This window comes from Ursus americanus, chromosome 21 (genome assembly GCF_024610735.1).
Source record: "Ursus americanus isolate L20-20 chromosome 21, mUrsAme1.1.p, whole genome shotgun sequence".
In the NCBI taxonomy this organism is placed as follows: domain Eukaryota; kingdom Metazoa; phylum Chordata; class Mammalia; order Carnivora; family Ursidae; genus Ursus; species Ursus americanus.
Window position 1 is genome coordinate 52,534,285 of NC_142147.1, and position 17,737 is coordinate 52,552,021.

The 17,737-nt window shown below is 59.0% G+C and overlaps 3 protein-coding genes across 11 annotated transcripts in view; all 3 read right to left on the reverse strand.

Annotated features, from left to right (window-relative positions):
* Nucleotides 1–277: 277 nt before the first annotated feature.
* JOSD2 (Josephin domain containing 2) lies at nt 278–4,103 on the reverse strand. Of its 7 annotated transcripts, none has more exons than XM_045775153.2 (5): nt 3,970–4,103; nt 3,233–3,395; nt 1,613–1,738; nt 662–856; nt 278–557 (listed from the first exon to the last, which is right to left on the reverse strand). In XM_045775153.2, the coding sequence occupies exons 2-5, from the start codon at nt 3,376–3,378 to the stop codon at nt 458–460; spliced, it is 567 nt and encodes a 188-aa protein (XP_045631109.1). In that variant the 5' UTR covers nt 3,379–3,395; nt 3,970–4,103; the 3' UTR covers nt 278–457. The 7 variants fall into 7 exon arrangements, with proteins under 7 accessions (XP_045631109.1, XP_045631110.1, XP_045631114.1 ...); XM_045775154.2 differs by having other exon boundaries at nt 3,233–3,392; nt 3,970–4,102; XM_045775158.2 differs by having other exon boundaries at nt 3,233–3,392; nt 3,979–4,091.
* Nucleotides 4,104–4,321: 218 nt separating this feature from the next.
* ASPDH (aspartate dehydrogenase domain containing) lies at nt 4,322–6,686 on the reverse strand. 3 transcript variants are annotated; one of them, XM_045775152.2, is made up of 7 exons: nt 6,531–6,686; nt 6,048–6,192; nt 5,742–5,826; nt 5,502–5,651; nt 5,198–5,418; nt 4,974–5,128; nt 4,456–4,619 (listed from the first exon to the last, which is right to left on the reverse strand). In XM_045775152.2, exons 1-7 carry the CDS (start codon nt 6,583–6,585, stop codon nt 4,576–4,578), a joined length of 855 nt encoding a protein of 284 aa, XP_045631108.1. In that variant the 5' UTR covers nt 6,586–6,686; the 3' UTR covers nt 4,456–4,575. The 3 variants fall into 3 exon arrangements, with proteins under 3 accessions (XP_045631107.1, XP_045631108.1, XP_045631106.1); XM_045775151.2 differs by lacking the exon at nt 4,974–5,128 and having other exon boundaries at nt 4,322–4,619; XM_045775150.2 differs by lacking the exon at nt 4,456–4,619 and having other exon boundaries at nt 4,665–5,128.
* Nucleotides 6,687–8,768: 2,082 nt separating this feature from the next.
* LRRC4B (leucine rich repeat containing 4B) overlaps nt 8,769–17,737 on the reverse strand; it is a 38,824-nt gene continuing 29,855 nt past the window's right edge. The window contains 2 exon segments of the mRNA XM_045775196.2: nt 8,769–10,409; nt 10,411–11,507. Coding sequence (XP_045631152.2) covers nt 9,653–10,409; nt 10,411–11,507 — 1,854 coding nt within the window. The 3' untranslated portion in view covers nt 8,769–9,652.

Sequence of the window (17,737 nt, forward strand, 5' to 3'; positions counted from 1 at the left end):
CTTTCAACCCACCGAACACTCTAGATTGTGCCTATCTGCTCCTGGTCTCTCCCCCTGGCTCACAAGGGCAGGGATTTGTGTGTTTTCTGCTGTGCCCCCAAAGAGGAGGCCCAGAGCGGTGGGTGACTCGCTCGATCCAGCAAAGCTGGAAGGTGGTGGAGAGCTGGCATCTGAGCTCCCGGGTCCCCCACAATGCCCACCTGGCTAACGGCCTCTCTGCTCAACAGCAGCCACTGAGGGAAAGGGGCCCCCCAGTCAGATGCAGGCCAGGCCGGGAGCAAATGAGCAGATTTATTGAGGCAGCAGCGGCATTGAGGAGCAGGGGGTGCGGCAAATGTCAAGAACTCCGCGGGGTCCATGAGGTGCGGGGCCTAGTCCTTCCCCGGCGCTCAGGCCAGACGCGGACGCGCAGGGACCGCTCGGACAGACAGGTGGCCCGGTTCCCTGCTCCGCAGGCTCAGTCTGTCCGCAGCCAGCAGCCCTTTTCCTCCACCTCCTTGGTCACCACCAGCAGCACTTCACACAGGCCCTGAGCCAGCGCGGCCGCCAGGAAGGCCCTGGGCAGAGAAATGAGGAGACTGACGCTGGGGGGCCTGGGTGTTGCCTCCGGGGCAGGGGGGCCTAGCGCCGGGTCCCAGCCCCAGAGTCGCCTCCCCCTCACCTGACGCCGTCCTCGTCCCCCAGGACCTCGGGCGCCCGCAGCTTGGAGTCCAGGTTGTAGTAGACGCCGTCCACCTGGCGGAGGGCCACCCAGTGCCGCCGGCGCAGTGGCAGGGACAGCAGCCCCAGAGACATGGGTGACGGCAGGTTCAGGATCAGTCCCAGCACCTGGGGCAGGGCCAGCTGGGACAGGGGCCTGTGTGGGAGGAATATGGACCTTGCTGTCAGGGTCCCAGGCTCACTCGCTGGCCCAAGGGTACTGAGCTTGTGGGACCCAGACTGGCGTGGCAGCAGTGGCCCCCTGAGCCTGCCCCAGGATGCTCCTCGCTCAGCGCGCCCTGTCTTCTTCCACTCACCCGATCACGCATGCGCCCAAGCCTCCCAGCCATCTTGAGACCACCCCCCACCAACTACCCATCTGTCATCTACCCAAACATCATTCACCTACTGACGCTACTGACCAGCCAGCCACCAACTCAACTTACCCACCATCCTCCAACTCCTCATCCACTCTTTACCTAACCGTCCATCAGTCCGTCCATCCGTCCATCCAACTATCCAACCACCTGTTTGCTCTCCGCTGCCTACCAATTATCCATTCTTTATTCACTCAACCACTCATCCACCCCGTCAGCCAACCACCACCTACTCAGCACATCCCACTACCCATTTACCATCCATTTAGTCGCCAGATTACCATCTATCTACCCGTCATCCACCCCTCAGCTCAGCCTGTTGTCCATCCAGTCATCCACTCATCTTTGTGTACCATCTCCCAACCATTGGTCTGCCATCCATCCATCATCCAGCCATGCCAACCTTCCACCCATCTACTCCTTCCTTCTTGTCCCCTGTCCACCCATCCCTGTCTGGCTTTGTCTCACACGGATACTGTCATACTGCACCCACTGTGCCAGGCTCAGCACATGTGATTCAGCGCTTGGGGTCCCACCTCCTTCTGTCCCACCACACGGTGGCCAGGCCCAGCCCTTGCAGGGCGGCCATGATCACGTTGACGTCATAGTTGCCGGTGCCCAGGAGGCTGCGATGGGGATTCAGCCGAGAGTCTGGGGCCAACCTGGTTGGGGGATGGTCAGAGCCTGAGTTGGGGGCCCCTGAAAAGGTCTCACCCTCCCCACAAAGCAGGAGAGTCCCAGGGTCCTTGAATCACCCAGCCTTTGGACTCTTCCCTTTGTTTAACCCCATGGCTCATTAGCCCCAAGCCTGATTCCTCCTGTCCCCAAGTCTCTCTGCTCTGTCCTGGAGCCACATTTCCCCACTCAGGCCTCGTCCTCCTCCACCTGGACCCTCATCGGCCTCCAGCCTCCCCTCCAATCCCAGGAGCTCTTTCCATAACTGACACTGACCCTGCAGTTCTCCTGCTCCCAGCCTTCCCTGGTGCCGTCACCCCAGGATAAAGTCTAGCCCCTCTGCTGGCCTCCTAGCCTCAGTCCTACCCTAGCCACCTGTCCCCAACTACATGTCCTGTGCTCCTGCCTCCCAGCATCTCCTCTAGCTATCTATCCCCAGCTCAGGAGGCCCACCCTGTCACCATTTGTCTCTCTGGGTCTGCCTTCTCCGAACACTGGCACCTTTGTTCTTTTTCTGGGCCCTTGGTGGGCAGGGCAGGGGGAGGGGCTGGAGAGGGAAAGTCTGTATATTCTTTTCCTGTGTATCTGTTTGCCCTCCCTCCGGGCAGGGCTCCTACTGGACTCATCTCTGGGTCTCCAGCATGGCCTCGGCGTAAAAGAGTTGATGGGCCCCGATGCCAGAGGAGATAAATAAATCCTATAAAACTCAGTCTGAGGGGCTGGGACTGTGCCTGAGGATGCTGGGGGTCCATGGGAGCGCTGTAAGCAAGAGTGGGGAAGATGGGGTCATCTCTGGGTGTAGCATCATGCCAGTTACTGACAGGAGGACGGATCCAGGAGATGACGGGCTTGGGCTAGGAATAGGGCTGTGGGGACAGAGAGGAAGAGACAAGGCAGAGCAGGAATAAAGAAGTGACGTTTGAAATCTTGCATAGTGTGGAGGAACATGCCAGGCTGCCAAGAGAAGGAAGCTGTTCCAGACAGAAAGAACAGCCCATGCAAAGGCCCAGAGGCATTGTAGCAGGGCTCATTTGGAGACTGGGGAGGACTGTGGTTTGAGGGTGCAGTGAGACATGATGCTGAAGAGGAAGATGGGGACCAGAGCATGCAGGGCCTTGGATATTAGGCTGCAGGACTTGGGACTTCTACCAGGGCTGTTGGGGAGCCAGATGAGGGCTGTGAGCAAGGGAGGACAGGGTCAGCGCTGGGGCTGTGCATAGCGTGGACCGGTGGAGAAAATCCAGAAGCTGAGAGGCTGGAGGGGATGTGGGGATGAGGGTCCAGATAAAGGAAGGTGAGGCCTGAGCTGGGGACGCGGCTGTGGCGAAGGGCAGGTGTGCGAGGCCACAGCTCCATGTCTCAGTCCCAGGGTTCCCCAGGCAGGTGATGGGGTGGCTCTGTCCCTGCCACGCTGGGAGACCTAGTTGGTTGCTCTGCCCAAGAGCCCTGCTTCTCCAGGAGTTAGGACGGGTCACGGTCACCTCTTGCAGATCTCATCCGCAGCCTCCTGGCTAAAGAGCTGCTGCTGCAGGACGTTGTTGAGGGCGTGGACTGCGCACAGCTCCAGGCGTTGCCGTTCGTGATAAACGGAGGGCGGGTTCGGCTGTGCTCCTGGGGCCTGGGACATGCCGTCCTCGGCTCCTGCTTGGGGGTGACGGGAGAAAGTACTCGGCCTGGGATCTGGAGGCCCAACCTGCCAGCAGGCCCTGGAGGCACTGCCATTGAGGTGGGGGCTCAGGGCAGCCTGAGACACTGGTGTCCCTGCTCCCCAGGAGCTCTCCTAGCAACGGGGTGCCTCCATCCCCTACTGCTAGGAAAAAGGCTCTCCTACTGACCTAGCAACAGAGGACCACCCCCGCCACATCCCTAAGTGAAAGGGTCCCTATGGTGGTCACCTAGCAAACTCCGTCCCCTGTCCCTAGGTAACAGGCTCCCTCTCTGGTTACCTAGCAACAGAGGACCCTCTCCCCAACTAGGTAACAAGGCTCTCCTCTGGTTACTTTGCAATAGAGAAATCCTCCTCCCCTGTTTCTAGGTAACAGGGTCTCCTCTAGTCGCCTAGCAACAGAAGACTCCCCTCCCCTACCACAAACAACAGGGTTCTCTGCTCCTGTCACTCGGCAACAGAGCCCCCTCCCCGGACACCAAGGAACAGAGACCTTTCCCCCACCCGTACCCCAACCGCGGCGCTTGCCCGTTGCCTGGCAACGCCCCTCACCCCGCCTGCCTCTCTGCTCCCCGAAACCAGGGGCTCCCGCATCCCCCTGGGCGGCGGCTCTGGGTTCCGAGTGAGGGGCGGGCAGCACGGCGCTGACTGGCCAGGCCGGACGCACACAGCTCCCGGCGGCCCCCGCGAGCCGGACTACGTCTTCCGGCGGCCCCCGCGACGGCCCTCTGCTCGGTACGGAACTTCCGGGCAGCTTGGCTCGGAAGTCCACTGTCGCCCCGAGAACGCGGAACTGCGATTCCGTCGCCGCGGCGAATCCCGGAAATATGCCCTACAAAGGCCTCCCCCGGCCTTCGCGCACGGCCACACCCCCTGGTGTTCAGAGGATTCTGGGAAATGTAGTGGGTACGCTCTCGCGATAGCTCCCGGGAGTGTTGCTTCTCGCGTGTGCTCGTCCTCTGCGGTAGCACCAAGCCTGTTGTGTAGCCGCGGCGTGATGTCACAGAAGGGAAATAAGGGACCAGAGACACCAGACCATGCAGGGAGAAAAGCCTCCAATATTTACTGAGGCAGGAAGGAGGTTGGGGGTAACCGAGGCCAGGGCGGTGATGGGGGGACGTAAATGAGACGAAGATGTCCACCAGGGAAGGAGGCTTCTCAGCAGAGATGGATCCCCGGCCTGGAGGGGAGCTGGCAGCACCCTGCAGGGGAGATAGAGGGAATAAAAGGCTGGGGCCGAGAGATAAGGAGAGACAGACACCTGATGGGAGGGACAGACGAGGGTGAGGGGTGGAGGTAGACAGAAAAGGACTGAGACGGAGAGGGGGAGTGAGAGGTTATAGGCTCCCGCCGAGGAGGGATACAGAAACTCAGAGAAAGGAACCTTGGGCAGAGATAGATCTATCAAGACTCAAAACCGTGGAGTGGAAGGTGAAGGAGAAACAGAAATAAAGATCAGTCAACAGAGACAGATTGAGAACTGCAGAACCAGACAGAGCCCGAGACCCCAGCTCGGTAGAGCAGGGGCGCCCAGGGCTTGGGGAGAGGGGCCGCACCAAGGAGGCTGCGCCAGAAGGTGGTAACAGTGGCAGAGCCTGTGACAGCGCCTGGCTCCGCAGGATTCTCTCTGTGCGTGTGCACAGCAAACCTTCGTCCTGTGGGGCCCGGGGGTCCACTCAGCTCCACGTCCACCACGTGCATGTCTGTGAGGCTGGGGCAAGCAGGGCAGTCATTCCAGCTGGCCTGGCCCCAGCATGGACCCCCGCACGCCTTTGCTCACCTGAGATCAGCCACAAGCACCCCAACCACGCGATCAAACCCCAGGCTGGGGGCGGCCAGTGCAGCGGCTGCCATGGTGTTGGAGTTGCGGGGGGCAAAGGGGCAGAGCCCACGCACGGGGCCTTCATAGAGCACAGTGCGACGCCCAGTGCTGGGCACCGCAGCCAGTGGTCCCTCGAGCCGGAAGCCATCTGGGTGTGTGGCCATGGTGACGCGAAGACTCTGGAAGTGACAGACAGGGTGACGGGACTGGGGGGTCTCTGTAGGCCCTCTCTGGTTCGCCCGGGAGCCCAGCGGGCCCTCACCTGGAGGCCTCCAGCTGCATCCAATCTGGTGATGTCCTCAGTGCCCCACAGGGCCCCCCGGGCCACAAACACAGTGTGGTTCCAGCGGTGCGAGGCCTCCAGGAGCTGCTGCTCTGTGGCCTGGTCAGCCAGGGCTGAGGGAGACCCCACCTGGGGTGGATGAAGGTGGGGAGGGGCTGAGGTCAGGGGAGATCCCACTTTAGGGTGGGGTGGGGCCGAGGCAGGCTGGGCGGGGCTCACCAGAAGACTGGCATAGCGCAGGATCTGTGCCCCAGATTCCTGGATTATTTTAGGATGGGCCACTTCCACCACAAGGTCAGGGTGCCTGGGAGAGGGGAGATATGGGGGAGGGCCTTGGAGAGGTGTTGGACCTCCCCTCCTCAGATTCCCTCAGAGTCTCTAGAGGCCTGTCACTCTTCACCCTGGCCTGAGAGGTTTTGCATTTGGCCCAGGGAGGGTAAGGGACTCGCCTGAGATCACACCACCTAAGGGAGGCCAGAACAGGAGCTTCAGGGAGCCCCAGTCTTTCACGGTGAGATCACTGACCTCTCCCCAAGAGCAGTGAGGTTCTGGAGTTGCAGGGAAGGGGGCACACTCCCTGCCATTCGCCCTGGGTCACGATTCCAGACAAAAACAAGTTCTAGGCCCAGTTCTGGTCCCTGAGTCAGCAGGTGAGAAACAAGGGACTGTCCTGGGGAGAGGGAGGGAGATTCAGTGAGAGAGGGACAGAGACCAGAGGGAGGGGGACAGAGACCAGAGGGAGGGGGACAGAGACCAGAGGGAGGGGGACGGGACCCTGAGGGAGGGGGAAGGAGATCCAGAGGGAGGGGGACGGAGGCCCAAGGGAGGGGGTCAGGGACCCAGAGAGAGGGGGATGGGGCCCCGTGGTGGGAAGTGGACGGTGCTCAGGCAGAGAGGCAGAGCCAGGGTGCAGATAAAGACCTACATGAAGGTGTGTTTGTGGAGGGAAGGGCTTTGGGGCTTCAGGAAGGGGCCTGGGGAAGAGGCTCCGGAGGGTCAGTGACTCACCAAGGCGGCCGTAGCCCACCACCCCTACCCTCCTTGGGACCCTGTCGAGAGCCATGCCCTTGAATCTGGTGGTCTTCGTGAGGCCGGAGCTCTGTCAGCTGCTCACTGCCCCCCTCCCCTCAAGGCCTGGGCAGTGGCTGATCTTTGGACATTTGACCCTTGATCCTCTCCAGAACCTTCCCCCTTCCCCACAGTGGCCCAGCGGAGAGGGTACATTTTCCTGGGGTGGGGGTGGGGGTGGGGGTGAGGATTCTGGGGCAGTGGGCACAATGACTTGGGGTTCCAGGGCCCTTCGTGGCCCCCACTGTACCCAGCCCCTTCCTTCCCTGCTTTCTACCCTCCTCCCTTCCTGCTAATGTGGAAAATTTCCTCTGCAGTCCCCAGCCCCCCTTTTTGGCCAGCCAGGTTGTCATGGAAACTGCATCCTGCTTGGGGTGGGGGTAGAGAGGGTTGGGAGCGAGGGAGAGGAGAGGAGATGCTGATGGGGACTCTGGGCTCCCAGTCTGTCCCTTGCTCCTGAATTTCCGGTCCCCGCCCTTGGGCCTGCTACCCACCCCCCAGCCCCATGTCTCAGCACCCGTGTTTCTTGTCAACATTCCTCCTCCATCTTTTCTTTCCTTGGTTCTGTCCCTGACTCTCTCCTTCCATCCTGTCGCTGTCTCCGGGCCTCTCCCTGGACCTCCAGCCCTCCAGCCCTGCCTTCTCTGGGCTGGCTGCCATTCTGTCCCCAGCTGGGCCAGGCCCGCATCTCCTCCCCACCCCAAGTTCCCAGGGAGGCCTGGCCTGGTGATGCCCCGTCTTGCACAGGCAGCAGGAGCTGGAACCCGGCTCATCCCAGCTGTCGCCCCCGGCCCCAGCCCGGTTCCAGTCTGGTCTCCCCTCGGTTCATCTTGACTTCTCACATTTCATCCACCCTTCTCCTGACCACGAGGCCACAGCCCCCCAATACTGCACTCTCACTCCCACACCCTGCCCCCTTCCCCACCCCCCATTGTCCAAGGAGAAGTCCAAGAGGCCTGCAGAGGCCCCGAGGTCCCCCCAAATGAGGCTGAGCCAAGGCGCCCTGCAGGTGCCTGGCATCGGAGATGGCGGAGGCTGCAGGCTGCGGCGGCAGTGCGGCTCCCTGCCCCCCCCCCACCTGGTCCCCGCCGCAGCATTGCCATGGCAACCAGGATCGCACTGAAAGAGGAAGGGAGAGAAAGAGAGCATGAAAGGGAGCGACGGGGAGCCAGGCTCTAAGAGGCCCAGGTCGACAGGCAGGAGCAGGCAGATGCAGACAGACAGGGCCAGAGACCCCAGACGGCCATCGCAGAGGCAGGCAGCTCTCGGGACCCTAAGGGAAGAATGTGCTTTAGTAGGAGTCCCAGGTGGGGGAGACATGAGACTGCGGCACGCACACAGCCGGAGAAGGGGGCACAGAGCACACAGGGCCCACGCCCGCCGAGTATGGGGGCCAGGCTAGGCCGAGGGGAAGAAGAGAGCTCAGCCCTGCATGTCCCTGGGCCACATCTGCCGGGAGCGGCGCCTCGACCCGGTGGACCCTCTGCTTCCTTCAGCCTGTGCCGGGCCCTACAGCATGAGACGGCAGCCCTGCTGGGTCTCACCTGCAGCCACCTGCCCCAGCCCTGGTGGGTCTCCCCCGGTGGCTGCCATCCTGGCTGACCCGGGGTTTGCTCCCACCTGCTGGCTCCTGTTCCCTCCTGGGGCTCTGCGTGAGCCCCTGTGCTTCTGAATTACAGAGCAGCCCCTCCCACCCCCGACCTTCCTGCCTGTGCGTCAGCAAGAGGGCGCAACAGCTCCCCAGGCGGGCCACCCAGTCCAGCGGGGCCAGGAGCACATCACTCCTTACACCCTTTCAGCCTGACCCCCTTGCTGCCTGCACTGGCTTGTGGGTTTGCAGAGGGGACGGACGCACTGTGGTTTGGCTCTGTTCTGGGTTGAATTGTGTCCCCTAAAAAGATATGCTGAGTCCTGACCTCCAGGACCCGTGAATGTGAACTTATCTGGAAACAGGGTCTTTGCAGATGATCAAGTTAAGATGAGGTCCTGCTGAAGTAGGGGGGCCCTAGTCCCCTATGACCCGGTGTCCTTATAAAAGCGAGCAAATTTGGACAGAGAGACGAGCGTGTGTGGAAGGAACGCCACCTGGAGACTGGAGTGGAGCTGAGCTGCAGGAGGCAAAGAAGGGTCCTCCCCCACCGGCTCCTCCACCTGTCCACACCCGGTCCTGGACTCCTGGATCTGGAACTAGGAGCTGCCCAGCCCCCAGCCCGTGGAACCCTGGGGGCATGAGTGGGGGCTGGGGACCAGGGTCCCAGTACATAAGGGTGTGCTGGGTGCCTGAGCCCCTCTCTGGAACTCCTGAGGTCAAGGGTGAGGGGCCTAGGAGCCACTGGAGGAGCTGATCCCTCCAACCCTCCGGGTGGGGCCCGTGACACTTGACTTTTCCATTCTCATTGAGCCCCCGCCCGCATTCACTCTGTTTTCTCTGTCCTCCATGCTTTCATGACCAAAAAAAATATTTTTTTTTTTACTTTTTCCGTGTTTTTTTTTTTTAAAGTAATTACAGAGCAGGTAGTCGTTGACGCAAACCTCCCTTCAGTATCAAAAGAGTCTGTGGGGCAGGTGAGGGCTGGGGGTGAAGGGGGGGCAGGGCAGGGTGTCTGGAGGCTCTGACCACGCGTCTGTCTCTTCAGTTTCGAGGGCGGAGGGGCGGGAGGGGGGACAGGCGTCAAACTGCAAAAAATGAACCGTAAAAGGAGGGTCGTTGGGGATGAGGGGAAAGGACACCCCCCAAAAAGCTCCTCTCTCCCCTGGAAGGCGGAGGGCTGGGAAGGGTCGGTTGAGAGCGCGAGGAGGAAAAGCGGAGGGTTCCAGCCACTTCTCCGGAATCCTGCATCCCCTCCCGTCGCCTGGGATGGGGGGCTGCGGCCAGAACCGCGGGGGCTCTGTTCCCAGAGCCCCGCCGTGTCCTCGCGGAGGTGAGCCGCCCAGGGGTCCGCACGCGGGCGGGGCTGCGGCCCCTCCTTCCCCGACCTTCCCTGCGTGGTCCGGGCGCGGGGCCGGGGCTGTGGGGAGGGTCCTGGTGTAGCCCGAGCCCCGGGGGCCCCCGCCCGGCGGCTTCAGATCTGCGTCTCTTGCACATTCTCCTTGGAGCCACTCTTGAAGAGCAGAGGTTCATGGATGGAGTTGAGCCCCGGGGGGCCCTTGCCGCCGCAGCCCCCGCCGCTGGGGTTGCCGCTGTAGTGCGCCTTGAAGGCGGCCGCCACGTAGTGGTGGTGGTTGAGGTGGTCGCGCTCCAGGGCGGGCAGGGCCAGGTGGCTGTCCCCGCCGACGCCCCCCCCACCGGCCACGGCGGCGGCGGCGGCCACGGACACGGCCGAGGCGGCAGGCAGCTCGTCCTCCACGTTGATGATCTCCACGGTGCGCGTGGGCCCGTGGTGCTTGTGGAGCTGGTGCTGCTTGCGCAGCTTGTAGAAGGCCACGAGCATCACGGCGGCCATGAACGTGATGGCCACGAAGCAGCCGATGATGATCTTGGTGGTCTTCATGACGTCGTCCAGGTCCTTGAGGGCGTTCTCCGTCACGTCCGTGATGGGCACCGTGAACGCCTTCTCCGTGGGCCGTGAGGAGCGCGGGGCGGGCGCCGTGGTGGACGACGAGGCCGGGCCGGCGGCGTCCCCGGGCCGGCCCCCGCCCCAGACACCGTCCGTCGTGGGCCCCGGAGGCTCCTTCTCCGTCCCCCGCGGCTGCAGGGTCTCCTCTCCGGGCTGCGTCTCCAGGGTCTCCACGGTCACGGTGGTGAAGTAGGTGTAGCCGCCGCTGCCCCCCGCCGCCACCCGCCCCCCGCCGCCTCCCGGGCCACCCCCGCCGCCACCCGCCCGCACCGCCGGCCGCCACAGGGTCCACGGCCGAGACGTTGAGCGTGGCCGAGGCGGTGGTGTTGCCGGCCGAGTTCGTCACCATGCACGTGTACTGGCCCGTGTCCTGCACCGTGACGTTGGTGAAGTTGAGCGTGCCGTCGTGCAGGACGGAGATGCGCACGCGGTAGGAGCCGTGGGTCATGAGGGTGCCGTTGGGCGTCAGCCAGTTGACGGAGGTCATGGAGGTGCCCGTGCGACACTTGAGCTCGGCGGCCATGCCCTCGGTGACGTTCAGGTCCGTGGGCGGCTCCACGATGACCGGCGCGTAGCAGGTGAAGTGCGACTGGTCCAGCTCGCCGATGTAGCGGCCCTTGAGGCCGGCGGGCGCGTGGCAGCGGGCGCAGCACGTCGTGTTGCTGGGCACCGTCTCCTTGAGCCACCAGCTCAGCCAGAGCACGTCGCAGTTGCAGTGCCAGGGGTTATGGTTGAGGTGGACGCGCTCCAGGCGGTGCAGGGGCGTGAAGAGGTCGTGGGGCAGCGACATCAGGTTGTTGTGGGACAGGTTGAGCTCCTCCAGCGACTTGAGGTCGTCGAAGGCGTTGCGCTCGATGGTGGCCACCTGGGCGTGCATGAGCCACAGCTTGCGCAGGCTGGTGAGGCCCTGGAAGGAGCCCGGGCGGATCAGGTCCAGCCGGTTGCCCGACAGCTCCAGCTCCTCCAGGCGCACCAGGGCCGTCAGGTTGGGGATGTCCTTGAGGTTGCACATGCCCAGGTTGAGGTAGCGCAGGTTGACCAGGCCCTCGAAGGCCGCCTCCGAGATGTACTCCAGCCGCTTGAGCTCGCCCAGGTCCAGGCGCCGTAGGGAGGGCACGCGGTTGAAGGCGTACGAGGGGATGCTCTCGATGGGGTTGTTGCGCAGCCAGAGCTCCCGCAGCTTGGACAGGTACTCGAAGGCCTGCGTGGGCACCGTCGTGAGCCGGTTGTCGAACAGCTCCAGCGTGTTGAGGCTGGGCAGCCCGTTGAAGGCGCCCACCTCGATCTTGCGCACCAGGTTCTTGCTCAGCTGCAGGATCTCCAGGTGCCGCAGGTGCTTGAACGTGTCCGTCCGGATCACCTGGGGTGGGGGAGGGGAGACACCCGTCAGCGAGGCCTGTGCGGCTGGCAATCGGCTGGTAACCATCGCAGCGTCCCCACGTCCCGGCCTGGCCTGCGCCTGCGCGAGGGCAGAGCGGCCGCCCCTCCCTCTTTGAGGGGGTGGGGGTGGGGGCGGGGAGTGTAAGACCGGAGGACCGCCTTGGGAAACCGTTTGTTTCTCGGGAGGCTAAACACGCCGTGACACAGGCTGCACACGACCCGGCCAGCCCACGCCCCAGTTTCCCCGAGAGCGAGGAGAGTAGTTGTCCTTTTTTTGTGATGGGTGCTCACAGCGCCTGTGTTCATTACGGCCTAACCAAGACATGACCCAACTGTCTTGTCAGCGCTCAAGGACCCATGCCGTGTGTCTGCACCGTGGGGCACTATGGGTCCTGCAAAGGAAACAACTATCGAGACGCACGACCAGTCTCATGGGCGGGCGTCATGCTGAGGAAAAGAAGCCAGACACGAAGGTGCGCGAGCGGTAGGGTCCTGTCCATTCCGCGTCCTGCATGTGCTAAGCGGTCGTCTCTGAGTGTGTGTGTGTGTGGGGGGGGAAGGCCAGGCTGGCAAGGGGCACGAGAGCACTTTCTGGAGTGATGGAAAGATCCTCATCTGGGGTGGTGGCTATCTGGATGAATAAGACTGTCAAAACTCCCCAAACTCTACCGAAAACAGGGGCATTTTGTTATATGTAAATTACACTTCAATATGTAAATTACACCTCAGGAAAAAAGATTAAAAATACTTACAGCAACAGCTAACAGGCACTGAGCCCCTCTTTGGCACCAGACACCATTCTAAATGCTTTAGGCGCAACAACTCATTTAATCTGCCAAACTGTCCTACGAGATAGGTACTTACTCAGTATCCGGGACTATGAAATCCATAAAGCTCCAAAAACCGGAAGATTTTCCCTAACTTTGGCAGCACATACCATTCGGTGATAGAGCCTGATCAGAACTCATGTGAAGCTATTTAGAGCTTTTATTGATCCCACTCACGTGGCTATTCAAACACTTCACTCTAGAAATAGTCCCGGACTTGCTAAGGGCTAGAAGTCCCAGGGGGCGGTATGAAGTATGCGCTGGACAGTAGTGCCTCACCTTTTACCAGCAGATTTCAGAACATCTGGCCTCAAGCGTTTCACGGGAGGGATTATGAATTATCTCCATTTTAGCGGGAGGCAGAGAGCGGGGCAGTGACTCACCCAAGGTCACACAGGAGGAGACGACAGACTTGGTATCAGACTGAGGCCATTGGTCTCCAGAGTCCCAGCCCTTAACCCCTGAACTGGGCTGCCGCCTCTCAGGGCAGAAGCTGAGGGCCACAGGAGGGGCAGTGCTGGGCTGGGCACAGGAGGCAGAATCTTCCCGGATTCTCCTTAGTGGGCGCGGTGCTGGGTACACTGAGGCATGGCTGACGCAGCCGTCAGATGGCATTTGTGAAGCCTAGTTAATGCCTTGAGGGAATGCTTGCATTGTAATATTGAGAGGGAAATAGAGAACTCCAAACAGCATACTATGTGGTCACAACCTTGTAGGATTTAATTTTTTTTTTTTTTAAGATTTCATTTTATTTACTTAACAGAGAGACAGCCAGCGAGAGAGGGAACACAAGCAGGGGGAGTGGGAGAGGAAGAAGCAGGCTCCCAGAGGAGCAGGGAGCCCGATGAGGGGCTCGATCCCAGGACCCTGGGATCATGACCTGAGCCGAAGGCAGATGCCTAATGACTGAGCCACCCAGGCACCCCTAGGATTTAATTTTATTTAAAGTTTTTATTTTTACATAATCCCTACGGCCTACCTTGAGATCAAGTGCTGTGCGCTCCACCGACTGAGCCAGCCAGGCGCCCTGTGACTTTGCAGAGTTTTAAAAAGAAGCTGAAAAATTAGGTATATTCATATATGCACCACTCCAGGCTCTTCTTGGCGGTGAACTCCAGCTGTTGGGGATTATGGGCAATTTTTATTTACTTATTTCTTTAATGAACCCAAATTACTTTTCTAATAAGTAGAAAAACACTTTAAAAAGTTTTTTAGGGGCGTCTGGGTGGCTCAGTTGATTAAGCGTCTGACTCTTGATCTCAGCTCAGGTCTTGCTCTCAGAGTCGTGAGTTCAAGCCCCATGTTGGGCTCCATGCTGGACATGGAGCCTACTTAAAAAAAAGATATATAAATAAATAAAAATTTATTTTTTAAAAAGCCTGTGCCTGAGAGGCACGCAGCTTAAGGAACAATAATATTCCTGACACTGTCATAATCACCGAGTAAGAGCAGCCACTACTACGTCAGTGCTATTCAGCAGCAATACAATGTGAACTACATGTTTACTTTTAAATTTCCTAGAAGCCACATTAAAAAAAGAAAAGCAAACTCAAAACAGGTGAAATCAATTTTAATAATATGTTTATTTAACCCAGTGTATCTAAAATATTATGATTTCAACATGTCATGAAGATGAGAACGTACGAAGGCGATATGTTACCCTCTTTTTGCGCAGACCATGTGTGGTTCACAGCGCATGCGCTCAGTGGCCCCGTGTGGCCAGCGTGGCCATCATGTTAGGCCGTGCAGGTTAGCAGGTGCTTCCTTGACTCCTCGATGCTTTGTGAACACAACTGCATTTTATCCTCCAGCAGCTTTATGAACTAGCACGTTACTGCCCGTTTCTGAAAGGCGGGAATGGAGGCCCACGGAGGTGGCCAGGGGCTGGGACACCATCTGCGCAGGGAAGACGGAGCCCGCTTCGCATCCCGTATCCCCTCTTGGCTATGGGGCCTGTTGGTGGGACTCTCTGGGCCTCCCATCCAGGGCTGGCCGTGAAGGGAGAATGAGAGTCAGTTTGGGGGCCTCACTGCGATCACTGAAGAGGGCCCGGGGGCTCTTGTCGTTGGCGTTCATTAACCTGTGCACCACTGGGATCAGAGCCTGTGGAGGGCGGCTCTCCGGGCAGAGAGCCCCTTACTGCACCATCTAACTGAAAATCAGGGACGTGAGCCTGACACGCGCCGGAGCCTGCCAGTCCCCCACTGGCCCTCTGTTCGCTGACTCCCTGTCCCATCCCCTCCTCTCCATCCCATGGCCCAGCCCCAGAATTCTGTTTATGCCCCCCCCCCCCCCGTCCTTCCAGGAGCCTCATTATTTCCAGCACAAGGCTCTTCCACTCCACACTGACGCAGGCCAGGAATGACGCTGATAGTGCCGCCAATAGTGCCATCCCATAATAAGACCCAGTCTCCGCCCTCCAGTGGCATTGATGGGTTGGGCAAGACCTCCCCTTCCTCTTCCAGCGTCGCCCTGTCCTCACTTTCCTGCTCTCGGCAGGTCCCAGAGCACAGCCTCTGGGACTCAGTGCTTGCTGTTCCCTCTGCCAGGAAGACCTTCCCCATTTTTTTCTGGCCTCCTGCCATCTGTCCTTGAACACCCAGCTCCCATGCCCAGCCCCCACCCCGGTCCTTGCGTCAGGGGTCTATACGCCCTTATCAACAGAGGCCAGGCCCCTCCAGGGTTGCAGCCGCAGGGCCTGGAGTGCAGCGTTGCCCTGGGGTCCTTCCTGATCAGAACTGAGCACCGTTCCCGCCTGTGGAAACCAGATTTCTGAGAACAACCCTGAGTGCCTGGCCTGAGGAAGGAGTCTTTGTGGGCTCAGGGTGAAAGAGATAGACGAGGAGATACATTTGGGCCGATAAAACTCTGTGATTCTCAGAGCACGTCAATGGTTTCCAGGAACAGTGGGATGGAGTTTGGGTGGCCGGGGAAACACACAGCTCAGAGTAGGGACCGGAAAGGGACATTAGATAGAATAACAAAGCAAATTTCCATATGCCTTTCCCCCCTGCTGATAAAAGTAATTTATTTTATTATTATTATTTTTAAAGATTTTATTTTATTTATTTGACAGAGATAGAGACAGCCAGCGAAAGAGGGAACACACAAGCAGGGGGAGTGGGAGAGGCAGAAGCAGGCTTCCAGCAGTGGAGCCTGATGTGGGGCTCGATCCCATAACGCCGGGATCACGCCCTGAGCCGAAGGCAGACACTTAATGACTGAGCCACCCAGGCGCCCCTGATAAAAGTAATTTATACTCATTTCAGGAAAAAGTCTAAGAAGAAAATAAAAATTAGGCCAAAGGACCTCTACTTATGTTAACTTACGTTAACAATTTAGTATACATCCTTCTAATTTTTTCCCCTGCATATAATGCAGGGATATATCTCTTTTTCACCTTTTTTTTTAAATATTTCACAAAACTTTTGGCGACATAATATTTTCTCCTTGGCCCTGCATTTCCCCTACTATTAAGTAGTATTACACTGTAGCAGTGCCCGGCTGGCTCAGTCAGTAGAGTGTGTGACTCTTTGATCTTGGGGTCGTGAGTTCGAACCCCACATTGGGGGTAGAGATTAAATAAAAATAAAACTTTAAAAAAAAATAGTATTACGCTGTATTTTCCCATTTTGTGATATATGCTTCAAAAGCAATTTTCATGGCTATCTAGAATTATTTACCAGGGTTATACCTCCTTTGGGACATTGATGTGAAATTGCCAGGGTCAATTATTTATTTTCCATAATATGCCTCTGCCTTCTCTAATTTCCTGCAGTGAACGTGGCAAACTTTTAGAGCGGGACGAAACCCCAGTAAATGCTGTCACATGAAGGAGTCTGGGCTAAAGCTCGCTGGTGGCACCTGCAGGATCTGACTTCCAGGGACCAGGGGGAGGGGCCAAGCATGCTGGCAGGATGGCCTCGAGGAGGGCTGGCCCCGGGGCTCTCCAGGTGATCGGCCGTGTACCCAAGAGTGGGTCCGCAGCCCCAGGACCTGAGAGGCCCTGGGTCCCGGCTTGTGTGGCCACGTGGGTGGCTGCAGCCTGGGTTCCCTCCTCAGAGGGAGCACGAGGAAGAGCCAGGCTCATCCCATGAGGTGCTACACGATGCAGCAACACAAAGCTTCCCTGATCAAACATGTCTAGAGCCACGTGGTGCCTCCTGGAGGCGCCACTGCTGCGGGGCTCAAAGTCTGGGAAGTCCTGTGGGGAAGGATGGTTCCACTTTGCTCCACTCTGGGTTTCCCAAACATCACAAGCACAGAACCCTCCTCGCAGGGTGCCTTTTATCATCGCCCTGGGAAATGCTGGCGCGGCACAAAGCAGGCCCTCACTCGCCGTTTCTATTAAAAATAATAGTAAGGACAAGTGCAGCAGCGGGAGGAGGATCTGGCCATCGCTAATCACCAGGGGGAGAATGCGGTGGGCTCTTAAAAGGTTACACTGGATGGTCTGGACCGAGAAATCTAGAATAAAAGGGCTGCTGGCCCAGGAGCCAGAGACAAGTCACCCTCACCCAGGCTCCGTGGCACTTAGCTCTGGGGCCTCCCCAGTTCCCAGCAAACCCATCTGCAAGCTGAGCGGGAAAGCACTGTGTCCCCGCCTTCTCCTCCCTCCTTGCAGGGTCCTTGTTCTCAGTGCAGCCCCCCAGCCCAGCTTCCTGGTGGAAGGTGGGCCTGCAGCCCTCCATGGCTCCCCAGAGCTCCCACAGAAAATTCAGCCTGCATCAGAAGCTGATTGGCCTGGCACCTGCCTGTCTCTCCCCTCCCCTCCTCTCTGCACAGCCCCCTGCCCTTTGCAGTCCTCACTCCAGAGACATTTCAGTCGATAACGATAACGACTCCTGGAACTATCTTTGCATATGCTGTTCCCTCTTCTCAGGATGTCCTTCCCTTTTTGTCTGCCTGGAAAATTCCTGCTCACTCCCTTGGATCTAGCCCAAATGTCCCTTATTCATTCATTCATGCATCACTTTTTATTGCGTGGGGATAAAGCAGTTCTGAAGGAGCAAACGGTGGGGCGGGGAGGGCATTCGCTGTGAAAGGGCATTGCAACCTCAACCTTCCAAAGTTGTCCTCACGACTCAAGGGAATTGCTGACATTTGCTCAGCACAGGACTTGGCACTGCAGGTGCTCACTGAGCCCAGGTGACAAATGCCAGGCTCTAGGCTGGGCACTGGTTCATCACCTCAGCTGTCCTCCACCAGCCCTGCAAGGCAGGTGTCATTAAGCTTACTTTCCTGAGAAGGAACCTGCTCAATGAAGTCACACAACGAGGAAGCAGCAGAGCTGGGGTGTGAACCCGGAGGCCGAGGTTCAGTGAGGTCCAGTGACTCAGTAGGACTGCCCACTGGGTCCACTGGGAAGCACACAGCTGGGATT

Coding starts and splice junctions, on each gene's coding strand:
- JOSD2 (XM_045775153.2), bottom strand. CDS start 3,378: ATGTCCCAGGCCCCAGGAGCACAGCCGAACCCGCCCTCCGTTTATCAC. Junction 1,739..3,232: donor GCGGATGAGATCTGCAAGAG/GTGACCGTGACC, acceptor TCCCCCAACCAG/GTTGGCCCCAGACTCTCGGC. Junction 558..661: donor GGGGACGAGGACGGCGTCAG/GTGAGGGGGAGG, acceptor TTCTCTGCCCAG/GGCCTTCCTGGCGGCCGCGC.
- ASPDH (XM_045775150.2), bottom strand. CDS start 6,585: ATGGCTCTCGACAGGGTCCCAAGGAGGGTAGGGGTGGTGGGCTACGGC. Junction 5,419..5,501: donor ATGCAGCTGGAGGCCTCCAG/GTGAGGGCCCGC, acceptor TGTCACTTCCAG/AGTCTTCGCGTCACCATGGC. Junction 5,129..5,197: donor GTGCTTGTGGCTGATCTCAG/GTGAGCAAAGGC, acceptor TGCTTGCCCCAG/CCTCACAGACATGCACGTGG.